Source organism: Equus quagga, chromosome 10 (genome assembly GCF_021613505.1).
Source record: "Equus quagga isolate Etosha38 chromosome 10, UCLA_HA_Equagga_1.0, whole genome shotgun sequence".
NCBI lineage: Eukaryota > Metazoa > Chordata > Mammalia > Perissodactyla > Equidae > Equus > Equus quagga.
In genome coordinates, this window is record NC_060276.1 from 49627477 (window position 1) to 49654296 (window position 26820).

At 34.0% G+C, this 26820-nt stretch overlaps 1 protein-coding gene across 1 annotated transcript in view; it reads right to left on the reverse strand.

Moving 5' to 3' along the window:
- PCDH11X (protocadherin 11 X-linked) overlaps window positions 1-26820 on the reverse strand; it is a 620512-nt gene that overhangs the window by 112571 nt on the left and 481121 nt on the right. Inside the window, exon 6 of the mRNA XM_046673849.1 lies at window positions 21136-21159. Within this exon, the coding sequence (XP_046529805.1) occupies window positions 21136-21159 (24 nt within the window). The remainder of the gene's footprint in view (window positions 1-21135; window positions 21160-26820) is intronic.

The window sequence follows — 26820 nt, forward strand, 5'->3', positions numbered from 1 at the left end:
GGCAACAGTCGTTAGCCCAGGTGCCAATCTTAAAAAAAAAAAAAGAATGCCAGAGAGTATTTATTCAAGAAAAACAACTGAATCTCCAAAAGAACAGTAAGATTTGTAGTGTTTTAACTTACACTAGACTTATCCCCTCCCTTCAGGCCAGCAGTAGCCTTGAAAAATAACAGCTCACATTCCTGGGGCAGCTTGGTAGCTCCTGGAGAGAGTAGAATGGAATTGGAGCTATTTGAAGAGTGTCATTCTCAAAGAATTGTTGTTATATTACCTGTTTTGTGGTCCCCTGTAAGACCCTACTTTTAGGCTGCCATAGAGTTCACCCAGTGCTAAAGCCTTCCCCCAGAGAGTTGTTGTTGAAAACAATTACAGGCAAGTATTTTAACATTTAAGATTTCTGAGGTGATGGATGACAGCTGGGGTAAACAACAGGCTAACCAAAATGCTTAAAAGCTGGGGAAATAAATGGTGATAGGGACTTTGATAAGCCACAATATATTCCTGGGTAACTACAAACACACATAGGTAAGGCTGATTATATGCTCAGGAAAGACCTGAGAAAGCCTTCAGCTTTTGCCTCTGGCTGACATTGAAGCTCTGTACAAGCAGAAGTAAAAGTTAAGGTAGAGCTGTAAAGTGCCTGGCTGAGTGCTGAATGCATGGCTCAACAGACATGAAGATTCTCTCAGCAAAGACTGGAAGGTATAAAATTCAGTAATGTAAGGAGAGCGCTGTGCAATCATTAGCTTATCAATTAGCTATGGAGGTATATACTTTAGTGGCCACACATGACAAAGAATATACATTTTACCAAATTAGTTAATAAAAGCACTAAACAAGCAAACAGCAAGTATGACTGACAGCAACAACAACAAAGACCCTGGGGATGAGGGAAAATCTGACTTTTAGAGTTGCCACATTATATTATATAAAATGATCAGTTTTCAAAAAATTTTACAAAGCATTCCAATAAACAAGAAATTATGACCCATACATAGAAATAAAAGCAATAAACAGAAACTGTCTCTGAAAAAGCACAAACATTGGACTTATTAGATACAGACTTTAATCATCTATTTAAATATGTTCAAAGAGTGAAAAGAAACTATGTCTAAAGAAAGTTTTTTAAAGAATAACAATGTCTTATCAAATAGAAGATATCAATAAAGAGGTAGAAATTATTTAAAAAACCAAATAGAAAACCTGGTGTTCAAAAATACACTAAGTGAAATGAAAAACCTCACTGAAATGATAAAGAGTATCAATAGCAGATTGGCACATGCAGAAAAATCAGCAAACTGGAAGATAGGTCAAAAAATTATCTATCTGAGGAACAGAGCTAAAAATGAACGAAGAAAAATGAACAGAGCCTCACAGACCTGTGGGACACAATCAAATAGACTGATATACACCTAACTGGAGTCCAAGAGGCAGAGGAAAGCAGAAAATGGAGAGGAAGAATATTTGAAGAAATAATCACCAAAACCACGCCCAAAGTTTGGTAAAACACTTTAATGTGCACATCTGAGAAGCTCAATGAACTCCAGTAAACACCTAGGCACAACATAATCAAACTCTTGAAAGACAAAGACAAAGAGAGAATCTTGAAAGTTGCAAGAGAGACATGACTCATCCTCTACAAAGAATCTTTAATAAGATTTACAGCTGATTTCACATCAAAAACCATGAAGGCCAGAAGACAGTAGGATGATATACTCAAAGTGTTGAGAGAAAAAAAAATTGAATCAAGAACTCTTTATACCATAAAACTACCCTTCAACAATAAACAATAAACTAAGACATTCCCAGATGTAAAAAAATCAGAGATTCCATTGCTAGAAAACCTGCCTTACAACAAATCATAAAGAGGCCTTCAGTCTGAAATAAAAGGACACTAGAGAATAACTCAAATCCATATGAAAAAAGAGTGTTGGTAAAATAAATACATAGGTAAATATAAAAGATAATATCATTTATTTTCTATTTGTAATTCTTTTTTTTCTATCCAATTTAAAAGAGAACTGCATAAAGCAATAACTACAAATCCCTTCTGATTGAAATATGATGTATAAAGACATAATTAGTATGACAATAACAGCACAATGGAAGAGAGAGAGAACAAAAGTATATAGGAGCAAAGCTTTTGTATACTATTGAAATTAGGTTTGTATTAATCAGAACTAGATTGTTATAAGTTAAATTGTTAATTGTAACCCCTAGGGTAATCACTAAGAAAATAACTCAAAAATATAACAAAAGAAGTTGCAAGAGAATTAAAATGGTATACTAGAAAATACTGATTTAACAAAAAAGATGACACATAGAAAACAAATAGTAAAATAAAATATATAAGTCCAACCTTAGTAATTACATTAAATATAAACAGGTTGAATACTTCAATCTAAAGGTATAGATTGACATAATATATTGAAAAATGATCCAGTATATGCTATCCACTTTAGATTCAAAAGTACAAATAGGTTGAAAGTAAAAAGATGGAAAAATAGATACTATGCAGACATAATCAAAAAAGAGTAATTATACTAACATGGCACAAAAGACATATTAAGACAAAAAATGTTAATAGAAACAAAGAAGGATATTAGGCAAAATAAAGAGACAAAAGACATCCAAACTGGAAGGGCAGAAGTAAAATTTTCTCTATTCACAGATGAGATAATCTCATATCCAAAAGAAAGACACACAAATACGGTTAGAGTTAATAAATAACTTACAAGGTTGCAGGATACAAGATCAATATAGAAAAATCAATTGGTTTTTTAATACCAGCTGTGAACAATTTGAAAATTAAATTAAAAAAATAATTCTATTCTCATTAAAAGAATTAAATACCAAGGAATTCATTTAACAAAAGAAGTGCAAGACTTGTACACTAAAACTACAAAACATCAAGAAATTTTAAAAAATCTAAATAAATTGAAAGACATTTGTGGAATTGGAAGACTTTATATTATTAAGATGACAATACTCCCAAAATTGATCTACAGATCCAATGCAACCTTTATTAAAATCTGAGGTGATTTTTTAAAGAAACTGAGTAGCTGATCTTGAAATTCTCATGGAAATTCAAGAGATCTAGATTAGCCAAAACAATCTTGAAAAGAAGGAACAAATTTGGAGGAATCACACTTTCTGATTCCAAAACTTACTGCAAAATTACAGTAATCAAGATATTGTGGTACAATCATGAGGATAGACATATTGATTAATGGACCACAATTTCTAGTCCAGAAATAAACCCATTCATTTTGCTCAACTTTTGACATGGGCGCCAAAACAGTTCAATGGGTAAGGAATATTCTTTTCAACAAATGATGCTGGAACAATTTGATTTTCATATGCAGAAAAATGAAGTTGGATCTTTACCTCACACCATATACAAACATTAACTCAAAATGAATCAAAGACCTAAATGTAAGAGCTAAAACTATAAAATTTTTAGAAGAAAACTGTCACAAATCTTGAAGATCTTGTGTTAGGCAATTATTTCTTGATATAAAAACCTAAAGCATAAAGAATCAAATTAAAAATGGATGAATAAGACTTCATCAAAATAAAACCTTTTGTAATTCAAAGGACACTACCGAGAAAATGAAAAGAAAACCTGCAGAATGAGAGGAATTATTTGCAGACCATATACCTTATGTGTAACTAGCATCCAGAATATATAAAGAACCCTTACAACTCAATAGTAAAAAGACAAATAACCCAAATGAAGAATAAGCAATGTATTCAAGTAAACCTTTCTCCAAAGAAGATATACAAATGGCCAATAAACACATGTAAAGCTTCTCAGCATCATTAAGGAAATGTAAATCAAAGCCACAATGGGATAATACTTCACACCCACTGTGTATGGTTACAATTAAAAAGACAGCTATTAACAAGAGTTAGTGAGGATCTGAAGAAATTGCAACCCTCATACAATGCCGAAAGAAGGGGTACAGTCACTATGGAAGACAGTTTGGTAGTTCCTTAAAATATTAAACATAGGGGCTGGCCCCGTGGCCGAGTGGTTAAGTTTGTGCACTCTGCTGCAGGCGGCCCAGGGTTTCGTTGGTTGGAATCCTGGTTGCGGACATGGCACTGCTCATCAAACCACGCTGAGGCAGCGTCCCACAGACCACAACTAGAAGGACCCACAACGAAGAATATACAACTATGTACCAGGGGGCTTTGGGGAGAAAAAGGAAAAAACAAAATCTTTAAAAAATATATTAAACATAATGTTACCATATGCCCCAGCAATTCTACTCTTAAGTATATACCCAAGAGAATTGAAAACATGTCCACACAAAAACTTGTACAAAAATGTTTATAGCAACATTATTAATAATAGCCAAAAGATGAAAAGACTCAAATGTCTCTTAACTGATGGATGGATAAACAATATGTGGTATATCACACAATGATATATTATTCAAAGGAATGACATACTAATATATGCTACAATATGGATGAATCTTGAAAACATTATGCTCTGTAAAAGAAGTCAGACACAAAACACCACATAGTGTATGATTCTACTTCATGAAATTTCCTATGTAGGCAAATCTATAGAGACAAAAGGAGAGTATTGGTTGCCAGAATGGGGATGTGGGGAGCTGGGGAATGACTGCTAATGGTCATGTGGGTTTTTTGTGGGTGATGAAAATGTTCTGGAATTCAATAGTGGCAAAAATTTATGAATATATTAAAAACTATTGAATTGTATACTCTAAAAGGGTGAATTGTATGTGAGTTATATCTCAATAAAAACATTAAATTAACATATTATAGTTCTGCTATATAAGCTTTCAAAGGGAAAACATTTGCAACAGTTATACTCCAGGGAAACAAAAAAGTTGAAGAAATTGCAGCACATACTAAAACTATATCCCATAGCACTGTGGCAAATCCTTGAAAAATAGAATTTGTTACTTAGTAGAAAAAGTTTTACAATTTCCAGTAAGGAGTCTTTTCAAAAAAGTATTACCTAACTCAATGAGTTGGATGATAGTTGTTAAGTAAATCCTAAAAGTAAGCAAATTTTGCATGGTATAATGCTGACTTTGAATTTCTATTAGACTGTAAATAAGAATTAATATGATATTATCATAGGGAAAATGGAAATTCAGAGTTTTTGCATGGAAACCTAAGAGAACATATGGAATAAACAAAACCTTAGTAGTATTTTCCCTTCATAGAAATGCTGTTTTATGAGCATCAAGTAATTAGAGAAATATATGAAGTTTAGGGGTGTCATAGCACTAACCTCAAAAATAAATTAAATTAGAGCAGTTCCTGATAACCAAGGAAAGTAAGTGCTTTTTTACTGGAGCAAGTAGATTATCAGTTTAAGCAGTTCTATTATCTGACTCTTAAACAGTCCTGATTGTCTTAGGGGCTTGAAAAATGTGGAGGAATATGCAAAAGTACATAAGATTAAAAAGCAGTTTTGTTTATACAGTTTTAAATAAAATTCCAATACTATCGTTTTTCATGATGGAGCTATTCACATACCATTTTCACTTTTAAACTGAAATACAACCTTATAGTAGGCATGCAAGATTACATTCTCAAAGTGATCCACTCAAGCAGACTCTGGCTTATACATTCTGCCTCTGAATATTTTGAGAAAATGTTGAAAATTATGATATAGTTTTTTCTAGAAATCCCATTTAAGATTTGTCTCTGTTATTCTGAAGCAAGATCATAATATGTCAAATCTTCTTACATAGAATACCATGGAACATTAATATTAAAAATCTTATTTTCACTTATTTATGAATAAATAACTCTACCTTTATCTCACATGCACCTATAACTAATACTAATTTTCTCCCCTGTCATTCCGTGCCTATTGGAGAGAGATTAGAGGATAAAGGAAGGGAACTTAGTGTAGTGTCTGGCATGTATCAGGTACTCAACAAAGATTGTTGAATGAAAGAAAGCAAAGGGAAATAGAACTGTCAAGGGGCCTATAACAAGGAGGGCTGGAGAGGAAAAGGCAGGACTGTACGAGGCTTTTAGGAAACTCTTTACACTCAAGATACATTAGCATTAAAGGAACAATAGGGCTACACCTACAAATACAAGCCGATTTAATCAAATACTGTTAGGTGAAATCATGCAAGCACCTATTTAAAAATAGCCTATTATTTGAAAGTGACTTACTCCATCTGTTGCTGCTCTGAAATGTGAACAATGGGTAATGTTTTATATCTGCTCATTAAAAGTTGGTGATTATTATCATTATCATCAAAATCAATATTAAAAAAAGAGACTATTACTTAACGCCACACATTCTGCCTTCTAAATTATCTTTTCTTTCAAGAGCTATGTCTAAATTAATGACAACAGAATCAATCGCTCTAGAATCAAAACTTTTGGTGAAACTAACCAGAATTAACAGTAATTTCTATAGTGCACCATGAGAACTAATATCAGTAATTCATTTCAACTAAAGAATTTTTTTAGAACTGTTTGGGACTAGTTTTGCCACTAATTATGCAGATACTCAGGAATAAAAATTAAAATGAGGCATATTTCTTTGGTTAATATTCACTTATATTTTCTTCTAAATCGTATGGACCCGGGTTTACACTAATATATTTGATCTACTATATTTTCTTGGATCTGTATTTTGGAGTGATGCTCTTTCTCCAGATACTTTGCCAACTTTCCCAGTACCATTTGTTTAATAATTCATACTTTTATCTCTGTTTTTAATTATTTTTAAATCATGTATTAACTTCAGATATGTATTATGGTCGGCTTCAGTACTATTTTACCACATTAATCTATCAATTTCTGCACAGCTGCCATCTTGTTTTTATTGTTAAATCTTTATATATTCTGACATTTGTCGACAAGAATCTCTCCCATTCAAAATATTAGTATTCTTTATATTTTTTTAAGATTTTTTTTCTATTTTTTTCCTTTTTCTCCCCAAAGCCCCCAGGTACATAGGTGCATATTCTTCGTTGTGGGTCCTTCTAGTTGTGGCATGTGGGACGCTGCCTCAGCGTGGCTTGATGAGCTGTGCCATGTCCGCGCCCAGGATTCCAACCAACAAAACCCTGGGCCACCTGCAGTGGAGTGCGCAAACCTAATCACTTGGCCACGGGGCCAGCCCCAGTATTCTTTATATTTTAAATACATTGGAAAAAGCTTGAGAAAGCCTGATTCAATATATTTGGAAAATGCTTAATGTGGGTTTTCTAAAGTTCCCTATTTCTTCCCTCTTGTCTTCTAGGATATTACTACATTTAGAGAACAGCAACAAATACTGACCGCAAAGGAAATATAACTTTGTTAATTTGGTGTAAATTCAGACTGTGTAAAGCATTCAACACTTCCTTTCTCCAAGCTGGAAAATGTTAAAATATATTTTCTAAATCTCACTTGGATTCTGAATAATAGCTAATGCTATATTCCACATCTTTACCAATAAGCAATGATATGATTAGATTTGGCTGTAGTTAAGAATATAAAGCATTTATCAATTTACTTGAATTTTGTTCTATTAAATGAGCATTGCATTTCCTCACTTTGTAAGATGTTTTCTGTTTTTAATTTGGTGATATTTTGGACCACTAATAAGTGATTATCAAGTGAAGAAATCAATGCTTTAAGTTGTCTCTGACACACAGCACTATTTCGAATCATTGTTATACCTGGTCACTATAGGAAATACATCTTGTGAGTGTGAGTATCATGAATACCATATATAGATATCTACTACATAAATATTTTACACTTGTTTAAGATATTATATGCTTTCACTTAATATTCTTAGAAATTCACATTCTTACATTCACGTTGTCATGGTGGATTATATTACCAATCTTCTAAATTGAAGTACCACATTCTATATGAACTGGAGGATAGAAACTTTTCAGCCTTCTGGCTCCAGTCTGGTAGTGATACATATTGACTATTATAAAACACTATACAATACACTCTCTAAAATTATCCATGCCTGTGTAGCCTCCAGATTAACTAGTACCAATCAGTGCTCTCTACTGAGGGCTCCTTATGAAAACTACTCAAGAATTTCAAGGAGAGCAAACTGCAATGAACTGTGATTCTTAAGAGCCTGAAACATATGACACAAAGTCTGCCATTGAAAGTGTTGACTTTGACCTATACAGCCCTTTGCTGCCTCATATTCGATATTTTTTCATCAGTCATGGCAGTAAAAATCAACCAAAGTTCTTTTCTCAAATGTTTTCTTTTAGCTTTGGCCAGCCAGGGGAAAATGTTCTTAGATGAGCAAGCATGAATTCAGGGCTTTCAAGGGGTCTTCTTGTTTGTTTGTTTTTCTTCAATGTATAATATCAAACCAATGTACACCAAGGCCCTTTTTATCTCTATCACCCAAACCCAACAGTTGAGCCTTAGTCTTTGAGAAAGATCTAAAGCCGTTCTGATATAGTACCCACTGGCCACATGTAGCTATTGAGCACCTGAAATGTGGCTAGTTGGAATTGAGATGTGCTGTATGTGTAAAATACATACCAGATTTCAAGACCTACTATGAAAAGGAATGTAAAATATCTCATTGATAATTTTTATATTGATTACATGTTGAAATGATGATATTTTGGATATCTTGGGTTAAATAAAATATATTACTAAAATTAATTTCATCTATTTATTTTTGCTTTTTTAAATGTGGCTGCCAGACAATTTAAAATTACATATGTGGATAGAGGAGTGTTGTCACCACGATGGTAGCATAAGTCATTCCTGAGTTCTCTGCCCTTCACAAGGACAACTAACATCTGTCAAGAATAAGACATCACTGAGAGAATCCTAGAGTACAGGGTTGAGGTTGAAGCAGCCCCCTCTACCACAAGGACCAAGAAGACCGCATTAGAATGGTAAGAGAAGCGGCTACACGTTGAACACATTACTCCTCCTCCAGAACAGTGCAGCACCACGTGGAGAGATGTCCCTTGAACCTCTGGTTTCTCTAGTGGGAAAAGAGAACCCAGGGTGTCAACCAGCCTCCCCCAGCATTGTGGGTCACTTTGTGGGATCCCCTACTCTGAAATCACACCACAGGGATTGCAGGGGAATCTGCAGGGCTGAGCCATTGGGAATCTGATTGTGATGGAGAAGGGGGAAGAGGTTTGCAACAACCAGCACACAGATCTTGGCAGACCAAATTCTTACCTGCAGTGCCCAAGTTTGCTTATCTGCAAAACCAAGTCGGGGGCACACTCTGACCAGGGAACTCAATAGGTGCAGATCTGCCTGATTGGATCCTTAAGCAAGGAGTTTTGCCAGCCCTAGGACCAGGTTTGCCCATGCCCAGGCAAGATGCTGAGTCACAGACCCACCTGCTGTGGACAGTGTCTTCTGGCCTCATCTGACCAGAAGAGCTGGTGACAACTCCTGGAAGAAGTGCAACCCAGTGGTGCTTGAGCCAACAGGTGGCTGAGTAGGGCAGATCGCCCCCAAAGCAAAGTCAGGACCAGGCATGGAGGCTTCCCAGGCTACACACAGGCAGGGGCATTAATTTGTAGCTGCAGCTGAGGGTAGCTCCCAACCCTTCCCAACCTGAGAGGCTATTTGGGAAATTCAGAGTAGCCTGGAGTGGCCCTTACCTATCACATCCAGGCAAGGGAGCTGAGACATAGCCCCACCCAATGGGAAGAGTGTCTTCCAGCCCATCTGACTAGAAGGACTGACAAAAACAGTTGGAAACTGTGAAGCCCAGTGGTGCTTGAGCCTACATAATGGTAGACAGAGCCAATACTTTGAAGAACAAAGCCAGTGGCCCTGTTTGGCCAGGGAACTTGGGGTGTGGGGCAGCTTGAGTTAAGACACCAAAGAGCTTTACCAGTTTTAGTGGTACTTGTCCCACTGTGCCCAGGCAGGGAATCTAATTTGTAGCCCCATTCATTGTTTAACACAGCCTTCAACTTGTCTGGACAAGGAACCTAACCAGAGCACACAGGAAGCTGTGTAGCTCATTCAACAACTGTGTAGCCCTAAGTACAGTGGCACTTGAACAGAAAGCACAGCTCGTGGCTTCCCCTGTCTGCAGAGAAAAACTGATGGCCTCATCTGACCATGGAATTCAGTGCACACTCAGGCCTGATTTGGGCTCCCAAACAATGAGCTCTACAGGCCCTGTGTCCCATTCTGCTGCCCTGCCAGTTCAGGTAAGGTAATTCATAGCCCATCTACTACTGAGTATAGTACTCAGTCCTGACCATCTAGTAAGTCTGACCAGAGAATTCAGGCAACACAGAGCCCACCTTACAGCCTCACTTGGATAAGGAACCAAGTCAGCAGTCTTATCCAACTGTTCTCAGCCAATGGCACAACCCCCCAATATTTGTGCCCAGAGATCAAGCAGTTGTCTTGCCCAAAAATAGACCATAATACCAGACTCCACCTACCCAAAGATTTTACCTTCAGACACACCCAAAACTAAAAGTGAGATGACTGTAGAAGAACTGTCTGCCAAAACAAGCCCATAAACTCTGGAAGAGGTGCCCTGTTACTCAAAGGGGCAGATACAAGTAAGGAATCAAGGATGACCAAAAATCAGGCAAATATGACACCACCAAAGGAAACTAATAAAGCTCCAATAACTGACCCTAAAGAAATGGAGATCTATGAATTGGCAAAGAATTCAGAATAGTCCTTTTAAGGAAGTTTAGTGAACTATAAGAACACACAGACAGACAACTAAAAGAAATTAGGAAAACAATGCATGAACAAAATGAGAAGTTTTATAAGGAAATAGCAGCCATCAAAAAAACCAAATGGAAATCCTAGAGTCAAAAAATACATTAAACAAAATGAAGAATTCAATAGAGAGTTTCAAAAGTAGATGTGACCATGTGGAAGAAAGAATTAGTGACCTTGAGGATAGGACATTGGAAAGCACCCAGTGGAGCAAAAAGAAAAAAGAATGAAAAAGAGTGAAGAAAGCCTACAAGAATTATGGCACACAGTGAAGAGAAACAATATTTGCATTATGGAAATTCCAGAAAGAGAAGAGAAAAAGAAGTGGACAGAAAGTATTTTTAAAGCAATAATGGCTGAAGACTTCCCAAACCTGAGGAAATAAATGAACATTCAGATCCATAAGGCTTGAAAGACCCCAAATAGATTGAAGCCAAATAGGGCTACACCAAGACACATTATAATTAAATTTGCAAAAGTCAGATGGAAACAAATTTAAGAGCAACAGTAGAAAAAATAGAAGTTACATACAAGGGAACTTCCGTAAGACTACTGGCAGATTCCTCAAAAGAAACTTTTCAGGCCAGGAGAGAATGGGATGACATATTCAAAATATTGAGAGAAAATAACTATCAACCAAGAATTCTCTACTTGGTGAAGCTGTCCTTCAGGAAGAAATGGGGGATGAAGACTTTCCCGCACAAACAAAAGCTGAGGGAATTCATTATCACCAAATCTGCCTTACAAGAAATGCTAAAAAGAGTCCATTGAGTGAAAGTAAAAAAACACTAATTAACATCATAAAAACACAAAAAGATAGTGTAAATTTCACTGGTAGTAGTAAATAGATAGTCATAGTTAGATTCTGCAATATGGTAATAGTGGTGCATAACTCACAACTCTAGTTTAAAAGTTAAAAAAATCACAATGAATGTAGCAAAAATAATCATAAATGGAATTATATGTTATTAGTTACACAATATAAAGAACATATAAGTTGTAACAGCAATAACCTAAAATGTGAGTGGGAAAAGATGTAAGAATGTATAGTATGTGAATTCTACTGAAATTAAATTGTTATCAGTTTAAAATAAGGCGTTATAAGTTTAAGATGTTTTATGTAAGCCTCATGGTAACCACAAGGGGAAATTTTGTAGTAATTACACGAAAAGAACACAATAAAAAAGTCAAAACATACTGATACCAGAAGACATCAAAACCCAAAAAATAGACAGCAGGATAAGAAACAGAACAATGGATCTACAAAACAACCAGAAATCATAAGTCTTTACCTATCAATAATTACTTTAGGGGCTGGCTCCGTGGCCGAGTGGTTAAGTTCGTGTGCTCCGCTGCAGCGGCCCAGGGTTCAGATCCTGGGTGCAGACATGGCACTGCTCGTCAGGCCACGTTGAGGTGGCGTCCCACATCCCACAACTAGAAGGACATGCAGCTAAGATATATAACTGTGTACAGCGGGGGTTTGGGGAGATAAAGCAGAAAAAAAAAACAGATTGGCAACAGTTGTTAGCCCAGGTGCCAATCTTTAAAAAAAAAAAAATAATGACTTTAAACATAAACAGATTAAATTCTCTAACCAGTAGACATTGAATGGCTGAATGGATAAAAATCAAGATCCAACAATATGCTGCCTGCAAGAGACTCACTTTAGCCTTAAAGATACTAATGGATTGAGAAGGGATAGGAAAAGACATTTCAAGAAAATGATAACAAGAAAACAGGGGTAGTTATACTTAGACAAAATATACTTTAAACTAAAAATGGTAAAAAGAGACAAAGAAAGTCATTATATAATGATAAGGGGGTCAATACATCAAGAAGATGTAATAATTGTAAATATTTATGTGCCCAACATCAGAGCACCTAAATATATAAAGCAAAACGTAAGAGAGCTAAAAGGAGAAATAAACAGCAGCACAATAATAGTTCGGGACTTTAATACCCCAGTCTCAACCAGGATAGATCATCCAGATGGTCAATAACAAAACAGCAGATTTGAACAACACTATAGACCAAATAGACCTAGCAGACATAGAGCATGTTCTATCCAACAAGAACATAATTTGATTCTTCTCAAGCAGGCATGGAACATTTTCTAGGATAGACCATATGTTTGGCCACAAAACAAGTCCTAGCAAATTCATGAAAATTGAAATCATACCAAGTACCTTCCATGACCACAATGGCATGAAACTGGAAATCAATAACAAGAGGAAGACTGGAAAATTCACAAACACATGGAAATTAAATGACACCCTCCCAAACAACCAATAGATCAAGGAAGAAATTAAAGGAGATGTAAAAAAGTTTCTTGAGACAAATAAAAATGGAAACACAACATACCAGAACTTATGGGATGCAGCAAAAGTAGTTCTAAAAGGGTAGTTCATAGCAAAAATGCCTACCTTAAGAAGCAAGAAAGATCCCAAATAAACAACATAACTCTACACCTTAAGGAACTAGAAAAAGAAGAATAAACTGAGCCCAAAGTTGGCAGAAGAGTGGAAATAATAAAGATTAGAGCAGAAATAAATGCAATAGAGAACCGAAAAACAATAGAAAAGATTAACAAAAGTTAGAGTTGGTTTTCGGAAATGATAAATAAAATTATAAAACCCTTAGCTAGAGTAACCAATGAAAAAAGAGAAAGGGCACAAGTCAACAAAATTATAAATGAAAAAGGAGGCATTACAAATGCTACTGCAGAAATTCAAAGGATCATAAGAGGCTAGTATGAACAACTATATGCCAAAAAACTATGCAACCCAGAAGAAATGGAAAGATTCTTAGAAACATACAATTTATCAAGACTGAATCAAAAAGAAATAGAAAATCTGAATAGACCAATTACTAATATGGATATTGACTCAGTACTCAAAACTCTCCGAAAAAAGAAAAGACCAAGATCAGATGGCTTCACTGGTGAATTTTGCCAAACATTTAAAGAAGAATTAACACAAATTCTTCTCAAACTCTCCCAAAAAATTGAAGAGGAGGAAGCATTCCCAAACTCATTACAAGATCAGTATTATCTTGATACCAAAACCAGTAAAGGACACTACTAGAAAAGAAAATTACAGGCCAATATCCCTGATGTATACAGATGCAAAAGTTCTCAATAAAATACTAACAAACTGAATTCAGAACCACATTTAAAAAATTATTTACCATGACAAAGTGGGTTTTATCCCTCAGACGCAAGGATGGTTCAACATATACAAATCAATCAATGTGATACATCACATTAATAGAATGAAAGAAAGACTTCATATGATCCTCTCAATAGATGGAGAAAAAGCATTCAACATCCATTCATGATAAAAATTCAACAAATTGGGCATAGAAGGAGTATATCTCAAAATAATAAAAATCATAGATAACAAACCCACAGCTAACATCATACTCAATGGTGAAAGGTTGAAAGCTTTTCCTCTAAGATCAGGAACAAGACAAATGTGTCCACTCTCACCACTTATATTCAACATAGTACTGGAAGTCCAAGCTAGAGCAATTTGGCAAGAAAAAGAAATAAAAGGTATCAGAATTGAAAAAGAAGAAATAAAATTGTCTCTATTTGCAGACAACATCATTGTATATAGAGAAAATCCTAAAGACTCAACCAAAAATTTGAAACATTGAATCTATGAATTCAGTAAAGTTGCAGAATACAAAATTAACATATAAATATTAGTAGCATTTCTATACACTAAGAACAAAATTTGTGAAAAAAGGAAAGAAATTGGTCTCATTTACAATAACTTCAAAAACAATAAAATACTTAAGAATAAATTTAACTAAGGAGGTGAAAGATCTCTATGCTGAAAACTACAAGACAATGATGAAAGAAATCAAAGAAGACATAAATAAATGGAAAGGTATTGCATGTTCATGTATTGGAAGAATCAATATTGATAAAATTTCAATACTACTAAAAGCAATCTATAGATTCAAAGCAATCCCTATCAAGATTCCAATGGCACTTTTTTACAGAAGTAGAAAAAACACTCTTAAAATTTATATGGAACAACAAAAGACCCCAAATAGCCAAAGAAATCCTGCAAAAGAAGAACAAAGCAGGAGGTGTCATGCTTCCTGATCTCCTATAAAGCTATAGTCATCAAAACAATTTGTTATTGGTGTGAAAAGAGACAAATAGACCAATGGAACAGATTCAAAAGCCCAGAAAGAAACCCAAGCATATATGGTCAACTAATATTTAACAAGGGAGCCAAGAGTATTCAATGGAGAAAAGACATTCTATCCAATAAACAGTGCTGGGATAATTGAATATTCACTTGTCAAAGAATGAAATTGGACCCATATCATATACCACTAACAAAAATTAACTCAAAATGGATTAAAGAATTGGATGTAAGACATGAAACTCCTAGAAGAAAACATAGGAACAAAGCTCCTTTACATGGGTCTTGGTAATGATTTTTTGGCTTTGACACCTAAGGCACAAGCAAAAGAATAAAAAATAAACAAATGAGACTACACCAAACTAAAAAGCTTCTGCACAGCAAAAGAGACCATCAACAAAGTGAAAAGACAACCTATGAAATGGGAAAAAAAATTTTGCAAACCATATACCTGATGAGGACTTAATATCCAAAACATAAAGAACTCATACAACTCAATAGCAAAAAAACAAATAAATGGATCAAAAAGTGGGCTAAGGGCCCGAATAGACGTTTCTCCAAAGAAGATATACAAAAGACCAACGGGTATGTGAAAAGATGTTCCACATTGATAGTCATTAGGGAAATACAAATTAAAATCTCAATGAGATATCACCTCACTCTCATTAGAATGGCCATCATCAAAAAGACAAAGGATAACAAATGCTGGCATGGATGTGGAGAAAAGGGAACCCTTGCGCACTGTTAGTGGTATTGTAGATTGGTGCGGGCTCTATGGAAAACAGTATGGAAGATGCTTAAAAAATTAAGAATAGAACTACTATATGATCTAGAAATTCCACTTGTGGGAATATATCCAAAGGTCATGAAAACACTAATTCAAAAAGATATCTCCACCCCCATGATTATAGCAGCATTATTTATAATAGCAAAGACATGGAAACAACCTAAGTGTCCATCATTGGATGAATGGATAAAAAAGTTGCCATATATATATATATGTTTAATGGAATATTTTTCAGCCATAAAAAATGAGGACATTCTACCATTTGTGGAAACATGGATGGACCTTGAAGGCACTATCCTAAGTGAAATAAGTCAGAGATAGACAAAAAACCAATATCATAGCAAAAGAGATCAGACGTGTGGTTACTAGAGAGGCTGGGAGTGGCGGAGCGGAGGGAGAATTGGAGGAAGGTCCTCAAAAGGTACAAACTTCTAGTTATAAGTATTAGGGATGTAATGCACAACATGATGACTATAATTAACACTGCTATATGATATACAGGAATGTTAAGAGAGTAAATCCTACGAATTCTCATTACAAGAAGAAATTTTTTTCTTTATTCATTTCTTGTTACTTTTCTTTTATTGTATCTATGTGAGAAGATGGCTGTTAGCTAAACCTATTGTGGTAATCATTTCACAATACATGCAAATCAAACCATCATGCTGCATGCCTTAAACTTATACAGTAATGTATATCAACTATTTCTCAATAAAACTGGGAAAAAATAATAAAATTACATATGTCTCTCATTATATTTCCTTTTGACAGTGTTGATTAAAATCAATGATAATAAATCACTTGACATTCAAGACACGGGCTATATTCTCAGATAGACAATTTACCTAATGAGAAAGTTGACTTTTTGATAATCAATTGTTTTGTGTATCCTAGAAAAACCCAGTTGCAAACTATATTTCAACCAAAAAATTCTGCCTCATATTAGACCCATCTCTTGATGTGGTATCTGCAAGTGAAAGTAAAGAAATGTAACATTTTATCTTTTTGCCACATCATTCAAATAAAATCAATTTCAAGACAATGTAATGGAAAAGTGATGTATATTAGAATTATGCTTTATGAAATGAGGATTATTATTCTTGTTAGCTATAGCAGAAATAAATATTTAGAGCCTTTACCATGTTTATACCTCATTTAAATGTTCAAGCCATGTTTTGCTAACAAGCAGTTCACTAATATGTCAGTTAGCAATGTAATTTATTTTACCTACATGGATTGAAAAAAAGACAAATAGGATAAATCCAGAACCTGAAGTTTAAAGACGGCACTTTCTATTCACAGATTATATACTGTTTCAAAGCTAAGCCAAGAGTTTTTATCAGAATGACAACACTGCAGTACCACACACATTTTCTAACTTTAATAGCACTGCATAACCTCAAAAAGATACTAATGTTTTCTCCCTTACTCTGCTTTTGCGTGATAAATAATATCAAATTTGGTTTTTTTCTTCTTATGAAAAAAACATTAAAAAGCAATATAAAGTTATCAGAAGGCACTTGTTTTTCTAGCTCCATGTGCCAATGTATAATATATAAGAAGTATGGCAGAATAAACTTGTCATATATTATCTGAAGAAGATAATTTTAGATGTTAAAATATCCAAATGCCTCATAAGACTTAATTCCTTTCACAAATATTGTTCTAGGACATTCTAGAGTCTACTATTAGTACAGTCATGCTCTGCATAATGACATTTTGGTCAATGACTGACCACATATATGACGGTGGTCCCATAAGATTAGCGCCATACAGCCTAGGTGTGTAGTAGGCTATGTCATCTAGGTTTGTGTAAGTACACTCTGATGTTTGCACAACCACAAAGTCGCCTAACAATGCATTTCTCAGAACATAGCCTTGCCGTTAAGCAACACATGACTTTAATCTAAAGCAAAGCTAACAAAACTGAATGTTGATTTAGTTTTTTGGTCTGAGAACTTAGGGGAATACCAAATTAGCATGAAAGGATTAATATTATGGCTTGTATTATAAATTTGTCATTTGGAAACTTACACATACATTTTCACTAACTCTTGGCCATGAAACAAATGATACCTTGTGAAAAGACAGTACTTTCCTTACTAATGGACATATAAAAAACTCTATATCTATTAGACATCAGGATGAATTATGTTTTATGCTCACAAAGTTTTATTAACTAAGTAGTTAGATGAAGATAGGTGAGATGATTCCTTTGGCTGAGAGACCGTCCATTTTCCCAGTCTCTCCTAGAATCTTCCACCTCAACCTGCTTCCCCCACACACTCTTATCCCTAAATAGCTTCTCCGAACTCACATTCAACATTTCATGTCTTGTCTAATGAACTCCAAAACCACAGCTGACCTTTGAGTACTAACAATAAATATGGAAACTTAGCCAAAAACATATCCTTGAGAATTATCAGAGGGCCAGAGAGGTAAGGGTTGTCTTATAAAACGCTAAGAATATGCCAAAAGTCAGCTTGGATAACTGAGCATTACTATGGATAACAGACAAATGACTGCAGGTAGACAAACCAGTTGACATTCTACTGCTCAAACCCTAGACCTCAAGGAAAACAGAAAATGTAATTGATATATTATAGCTGAAACTCTCACCCCTATATTAAAACATGTCCCAAAAAGGAGGGGAAGTAGGCTTGCAAACAAATTTGATGAAAATTATTAATTTATAAATGTTTATTAATGTATATTTTCTTCAGGAGAAGATACAAAAGAATTTGCTCTGAATGTATGGACAAGTATTTATTTGCAATTTCTTCCTTGGGGACAAATAAAGCACCCCCAGAAGTAGAAGTAATTCTCTTACTACTAAGAACTTACATGTACATATCTAATTTACTGTGAGGGAAAGAGCCCACATATTTTTGTATTTAAGACAATAAATCAATATCATCTCTGGTAATCAGACTTCAACAAAAAATTGAGTGAATGAAATAATCTTAGTTTCATACATATATAATTAAAGTCACAGAGTGCTTTTTCATCTTATGTACTAACATTTAATTATATGAAATATGCCTGAGAAATTTTATATGAATTAAATAATAGCAAGTTTATTCAAATGAGCTGATAATGGAAAGCAGATATACAAAATATGGTATGAAAATTATCATAAAATATAACCACAAAAGGTACTATGGTGTTTCAGTGCAGCTTGGAGTCAGAGCCCAACTGCATTATGAATATACTAAATAAATATCATTCAATTAGAGCAAAACTTAAAGTACAAGTTTAATTGCAATGATCATTACCTATTGGTGTACTGATGAAATTTCAAAATCTAAGTAATAGTAATGTCTTACACAGGTATATTGTTTTAGAAATTATCCAATGAATTCTTATATTGTTTGCTTCAGTTTCCACCTCTGCAAAAATTGAGAAAATAATAGAACTTACACATAGAAGTGTTTTAAGTATTAAAATAAAAACATTTGTAGAGTGTTAGGGACAGTGTCTAGAACATAGCTTGTTGTTAGTGCCATCGAGTCGATTCTGACTCCCAGCAATGCTGTGTACAGCAGAGCAGGAGTGCCTGGTCTTCTTGCGTCATCCGCCCATCTTCTGGTGCTATAACAGATGATGGTCCGCTGCTATTTATAGGGTTTTCATTGCCAAGTTTTTCAGAAGTGAGTGGCCAGGCCCTTCTTCCTAGTCTGTCTTAGACTGGAAGCTCCACTGAAACCTGTCCACCATGGGTGATCTTGCTGGTATTTAAAATACCAATGGCATCACTTTCAGCATCACACCAACATGCAGCCACCGCAGTATGACAACCAACAGACCGCTGATGTGGTTCCTTGACCGGAAAACAAACCCAGGCAGCAGAGGTGGGAGTGCCAAATGTCAACCACTAGACCACCAGGGCTGGCTCTGGACCATAGTGCACCCTCAAATACTAACTGGTCTTGGTTTTATGATTTGTTTGTTATTACTATTACATTATCATGTTTCAGCAGCATGACTCCTCTGTGAGGCATAAGCATAAATATGATTACTATAAGTTTCAAAATGAGGGAAAGAAGTAAGTAGAGACTCTGAGTTTAAACGGCTTGGTAAGTGTACACATCTAGTTAGATGTAATACTGTCATTAGAACTCAAGATGTGCTGACTCACGTTCAAATGCTCTTTCTACTATACCTCTGAATAGTTATGATCAAAACACCTTGACCTTGTATCACAACCGCAAACGCATCTCCACAACTATTAGACACTGAACAGTGTCCATCAAGGGCTACCTTAGAAGTAATGAGAAGGGAAGAGACAATATGAAAAGCACATGCAATGCATCCACTTTCACCTGAATTTTCCATATAAACATTGAATATTCAAGAGGAATAAAATATTTAGCTTGAAATTCCACTAATTAGACAATAGTTAAAAATTTATCATGGACATTAGAAGTAATTATATAAGGTCACATGAGAACTACTCCAGTGCAATATAAAAAGACCAAAGCAACATTTAAAAAACATTTAAGATATCAGAAAATAATAAACCATCCTGTGAGTATTGATTACATGTCAAATTTAAAGATTAAAGGTGAGGTTCTTTCCATAAGAATTTAGATTTTTATGACTGATTTCAGGAAGATTTATTCTTTGAGTGTTATTTCTTCTTGGTCAAAATATCAATGGTCTTTAAACTACATTTTAAAATAAAAGTGTATGAAGTGAAATAAATTATTATTTTAAATAGCAATGGAACAATATGACAGAATTGTCCCTAAGTATGAAGTAGACAATAAAGAAATGGATGCATATACACAGAGACTAAAAGTATATTTAGAACATCAAAATATCCTGCAGCATTTTAAAACATTAACAGCACAATAAAATTAGATACATTTTAACTGATTGCTTAAACTCCATATTTAAATAAATTTTTCTGTCGTCCTTAACTTAGTATATATTCACATGTAATATATACATTATAATTTTTCAAAGAAAATGCATATAATTTACAAGTTCACAAAGAATGTAAACTGGATTATTTTGTTAGGCGTGTACACAACATATACAATTTACAGACCAAAGGCGAATGAAAATATAGAAAAGTAGAATTATATTTTTAATGCCTCCTCAGACAAAATGCTGAATATGCTTACTCTGTCAGAAGAGAAAAATGAATAATTCAATCCACAGGTAATTTGAAAGTAACTACTGTAAGTGAAAAAAATGACTAAAGGGTCATGTTAATTTTTCTCTCCAAAGATTAATTACACATAATTTGGGAAAAGCATTCAGTTACACAAGATAGCCACCTGATGGAATACCTTTCAGAGATATCAGTTCATTTGAAACATACTAAACGTATTTGAAGCAAACAGTTGAAATTGCAATGTTTCATGAGAAGTGAAAAGGCCAAAAGTTCTTAAAACAAACACAAATCAGCAATTCATTTTAGAATGAAACATGCACTATGGTTATGGTTTGTGTTGATTTCTACTGTACCTTTCTTTAGTCCAGGAATGAAAGCTAAAAAGAGAGTTTAATAAAGTTAGACAATATTTTTTCTCATTCCCAACACGTTATATTAGTTTAACTAAACAAATGTAATATATTGCAATATATTTTCAACCTCATTTTGCAGAGAATGTCATGACTGAGATGGATAAGGTAGACAACAGATAGCCCATGAAATCGGTCTCCTGTAATGTTTTTCTAAAATCAGACCAAGCCTATGCTATATGCTGGCCTCTCGGGATGTAATGATTGGTCCTTTTCTGCTGCACTCACTATTTTACAGAATCTCAGCAGATGTAGCTTCACTGCCTAAGATAGCAAAATATAGTCGTCTATTGAAATTTCGCCTTTTCTCATGGACCCTCCTACACAAAATGTAGTATAAGGAAAAACATTGTTTTCAACTTAGGTTTGCTGTGCCTCCAAATTTGATATGGAAAAAAGTAATGGGAAAAACTAAAAATCAACGGGCACTAACATGAGAATCACCTAATAGAAGTATTCTTTTCTTGTTTAAGACATTTTTCTATAACACAGCTACTTCACAACAAGTATTTCTCACAATTAGAATATGAGAGATTAGAGATTATTATCATTATTTTCCAGATAAGTAAATTCAGACATTTCATTATTAAGTGACTTCTTTCAAAAGGACTGTGAGAACATGCTTGACCTAGAACAAACAGAAAAGTCTATTTTTAAACAAAATAATTATATGTTTATAAAAACTGGGATACTCATTGATCTGAACAAACATCTTTCAGATTTATTTTTTAAAAATTTTAAGGCCAACTCTAAAAATGATTTCCTGATGTATTTAATAACATGCATATAAGGATAAAAACTTTAAAGATAAATATTTTAAACTTGTTTAAAAATCTATTTTGAATAAAATTAGAATATTACGAAACGAGACATGAAATGTTTAGAGAGTATAAGTCAGAGACAGAAAAATGGAGATGAAAGTAAAGTTTCTATGCAATGATAAGCATTAATGAGAGAGCATTTCACATTTTAAGTGTCATTGACATATACACAGCACATTTATTTTTCATCATAAGGTGTTTCATCTATAAGCAATGTAATTTAATGGTAATACAAGCTGAAATATACAAGAAAGAAAACAGTGCTTTCACAAGACACTTTAGGTAGGATTGATCTTCTAAGTAAAATTCCACAACCCACCACCCCTTAAATAATGGTTCTGCTTCAGCGATAAGTAACACACACAATATTCTAATTTATTATTGGAATTAATAATCAACTCGTAATATTGAAGTGTAGAGTTTTCAAATATCGTGGAGTGAAAAAGAAAGGCTGCTTTAAGCAGAGAACTTGTAAAATGCTTGCCTTCACTTTTAAGGCTGCGATTTCTGTGTGGGCTAGAACTTAGTTATCAAAATCCTTTCTAATTTGGTAACTGAAAAGGTCAGAATAAAATTAATGTGATGGGTCTAGACTTATTTCTCAAGGTATAAACAAAAGAAGCAAAACAAGTGACATGACAACAATGAAAAAGAAAACAAACACATTTTAAAAACTTATCCCAGGAGACATTTAGCTCCCAAGCTGAAAAATGAAAATTGGTTTAGAAACCACTAGAGTCAAATAGTGATCAATTTCCTTAAAGTTCGGGACAATCAGAGACTCTGCATAAAATTTTCAAGACTAACTCTGAAGAGATACTTAAATTCGTCACAGGAAACATGATCCAAAAAGGGAACCATTTTCCCCCTCAAAGCAATATATATACTTTTAGATGCTTACACAGACAAGAATAGATACATTCTTTATAATTATCAGATTTTTTGCATAAAATAAAGTCCATCTCCAAATGTATCCCTAAATTTCAAGCTGCTTCTTAAAGTTTAAAGGCTTATCATCGATATTTTTGAAGCATCCACACTGCTCAAGATTTCTGTAAGATCAAGATAAGCACAGTCTCTGTCCTTTGAGATACTATAGCCAGTGTGACACACTATGACCGAAATGAAATTTTTTACTAATTAATCCAACCAAATGTTATATCATGAATGACTATGTATATCATTGATGTGTAACTTAAAATGTAATTTTACTAGTATAGAAAATGAATATATCTAACAAGTTAAGTTCGCATTTTCCAGGAACATTGTTTTCAGGCTATTAAGTATTCCTAAACTAAATTTATTAATTAATAAATTTAAACACAATTAACAGTTCAGCTACCATAATTTTTACTTGCACAAATGCAATAATAATGTAAAAATTTAAGTTTGTATAAGTGCTACTTTGAAATACACTGGAGTTTTTTATATTATCTTCAGAACTTATGACCCAAATAAATACCTCAATTAGTAAATTAAAACAACAGGAATTACTAGGATTCTTGTACTACAAAGTTTAAATTAAGGAAACACACATTTTATAGTAAAATATGCAGCTCTTATCACTTAAAAATGACCAAAATTTATCATGAGAACAACACTAAAACATGTTGCATTATTTTATACTAACATATTGTAATATTTCCTTCGTAATCCTAACACAAATATTTAAGGACTTGACACACCCGAAACATCTGGCTGAATGTGAAAAAATTACTGATAAATTAGATAATGTTTGACTAGTTTAAAGTCAACAGAGCTCACTACAAAATTGATAGTGTTGGCATAATGTCTGTTGATCAAGGATCATGCATCAATCTATAATTGCCATTTACTTCAATAAAGTAGTAACAATTGCGGTTGTTTTATCCTGCATAATTTTTTTTTTTTTTTTAAAGATTTTATTTTTTCCTTTTTCTCCCCAAAGCCCCCCGGTACATAGTTGTATATTCTTCGTTGTGGGTCCTTCTAGTTGTGGCATGTGGGATGCTGCCTCAGCGTGGTTTGATGAGCAGTGCCATGTCGGCGCCCAGGATTCGAACCAACGAAACACTGGGCCGCCTGCAGCGGAGCGCGCGAACTTAACCACTCGGCCACGGGGCCAGCCCCTATCCTGCATAATTTTTAAAGTCATGTAACAAAGCTACTTTAAGGAGATTAGAAAAGGTCATCATTTTGGGTGGTAAATCAAATTTGAAAACATTTTTAAAGACGTTCATTTGGAAATAGATATCTTTGCCTCTGGAGTTAATTGAAGGATAATGGTTTATATAAGTATTAAAAAAGTATTTAAATACTTAAAATATTTGTTTCATACATCATCTATGTCTCCTCCTTACCTCAGTACATTACAATGTTTATCATGCTTCCTAATACAAAGAATAATCACGTAAAACCTAGTATATATTCTAAGTTATCATGGGCTAACTTTTGAGAACAAGTTTCTCATTTATTTTCTTATGCCAAGCCACACAGGAGTTTGTACTCAAGGTTACAGGATATAGCACAATCAGTATGAAAAAAACAAAAAACATTGTACTTGAAGACCGTAATACCAAATTAATAGGCCAATACCTAGTTTTCTTTGAATAATGCAATTTTAGAGCATTCTACAAAATGTGCCAAAAATATTCCAATTCTTCTTGATGTATAATTCAAATCACCCCGGTGCATCTCCTGTTTGATTGCAAAGCTAATAAGCTGTGGCATTATTGTACTTATGTAGATTGCATAGAGTCTGAACCACAAAAACAGTGAAGCTCAAATCAAATTTTCTGTTCAAATTGTGTGAAAGGTTAAGGCTACAAATGCAAGAGCTGCAAGGTGATTAATATAACGAGCATCTTATTTACGGTGAAAGCCATGTTGCAAATGTAAAATAAATATGTCATCTCTGTATAATAAAATTTCCATCCACATCCCTCTAGGTCCTAAGTTTCTATAAAAGTTAGTTTACTACTGGATCAAAGAAATATTCATTTCAAATCTGACAACAACTAAAATCATAGTGTTCGCTTTATTACAGAGGTAACTAAAACCTTAGAAATTAAAAGGGAACGTTTTCACTAAGTATGCTATTAGCATTTTCTACATTAGTAGAATTTTGGTTGACCAAACTCATGCGGTGCCATACCAAATGGCTGCTTTTCCTCTACAGCCTAGAGTTGTACATCCTTTTAAATTTCTGAAATAAACTCATTTTTCCTATTCATCACAAAGTCTTTCTAATCCATAAGCTATTGGCTATATTTTCTGCCCTTTTATTTAGGGTATATCTTTGGGACCACTTTAACAGATAGTATTTTCAAATGTCATTTTCTTCGATGTTGACAGTGTTCAAGCACTTCGAAGAGCACAGAGGTACAACTTAAATTTTATCTGGAATAAAATAAATTCAGAGGCCAAGGACCAGAGCCCTTAGAAAGTCATCTGATTCAATATCCTCAGGAGACATATGAGGAAATGAAGTCAACAGAAATGAAATGACTTAAAGGGTACAAACTTGCAACTAGAAAATGAATAAATGCTGGAGATTGAAGGCACGGAAAAGTAACATAGTCAATAATATTGTATTATATATTGCAAAATTGCCAAGAGACTGGATCATAAATTTCTCATCCCAAAAAAGAAATGATAATTATGTGACATGGTAGACTTGTTATTTAAAGTTACAGTGGTAATTATATTGTAATACATAAATGTATCAAATTAACAGGTTGTACGCCTTAAATTTACACAGTGTTATATATCAATTATATCTCAATAAAAAATAAAACTAAACTTAAAAAAAAGGAAATGAAATTACTTGTCTAAAATCCACACAACTAATTAGAGGAAGAAGTAGAATTAGAATTCATGTTTTCTCTACCAAAGAACCCACACTATGAAATGCTCCTGTTTAGGGATCATTTCCAAGAGATGGAAATAATATGTGCATTCTATTTGCCAAAGGCAAACATATATTGCAGGGAGTATCAAAAGATCAGTGCTTTTAGAGTATATTTCTGTAAAATTTCCACTTAGATGAATATTAAATGAATATTTACTTCCTCACGTACACACCAATTGACAGGAGGAGAACAAGAGAAGAGCATACTCGAAGAATTAAAGTCTCAATTTGGTAAACCTAGAAAAAATTGATAATACCTACTGAAAACAGTAATTTGTAATTTAGCTTGGCCCTGAAGAGAGCTTGAATGCAATTCCTCCTTTTGCCTAAAGATTTAAGGCAAAAAGTTCTTTCTCAAAATCTGACCAAAATGTTTCAAACGGTTCAAAACCTCACAGAGTGAATCTAGCCAATCGTAATAATTCCTTTTGACAATTACAATTAAGAGAAGAGAAATTCTGAGATGTACAGGCCTGGATGCCTTAGAGAAAAAGATTCACGTGAACACATTGTTTTGTTCCCTATTTTTATCCAGATAATTTGGCTTTACTAACCACATTGTAAAACTGTTCTAAACAGTACAAATGCTAATTTCAAATCCTCCTGGTTTTGTTTGATTATTTAAGGGAGAAGATCCTTCTCTTAAGGATTGTGTTGACTCCCAAAAAGGAACTCAAGAAAAGTGAAACATGAACTATGAACTTTTCATGAAAGCAAAAGTGGGAAGATGAATGGTTACATAGCCCATGGAAAGTTCCCACCAAGGCCCTGGGTACACTACTTTGAGAAACGTATGAAACACTTCTGATGATACAGACATTTAAATGATCCTGAGAAATTCCAAAAGCAAAATCTTGAGGACTGGATCCATTTTTTCAGTTTGGCATAGAAAATACTAAGAAATCAATATTTCTGAAG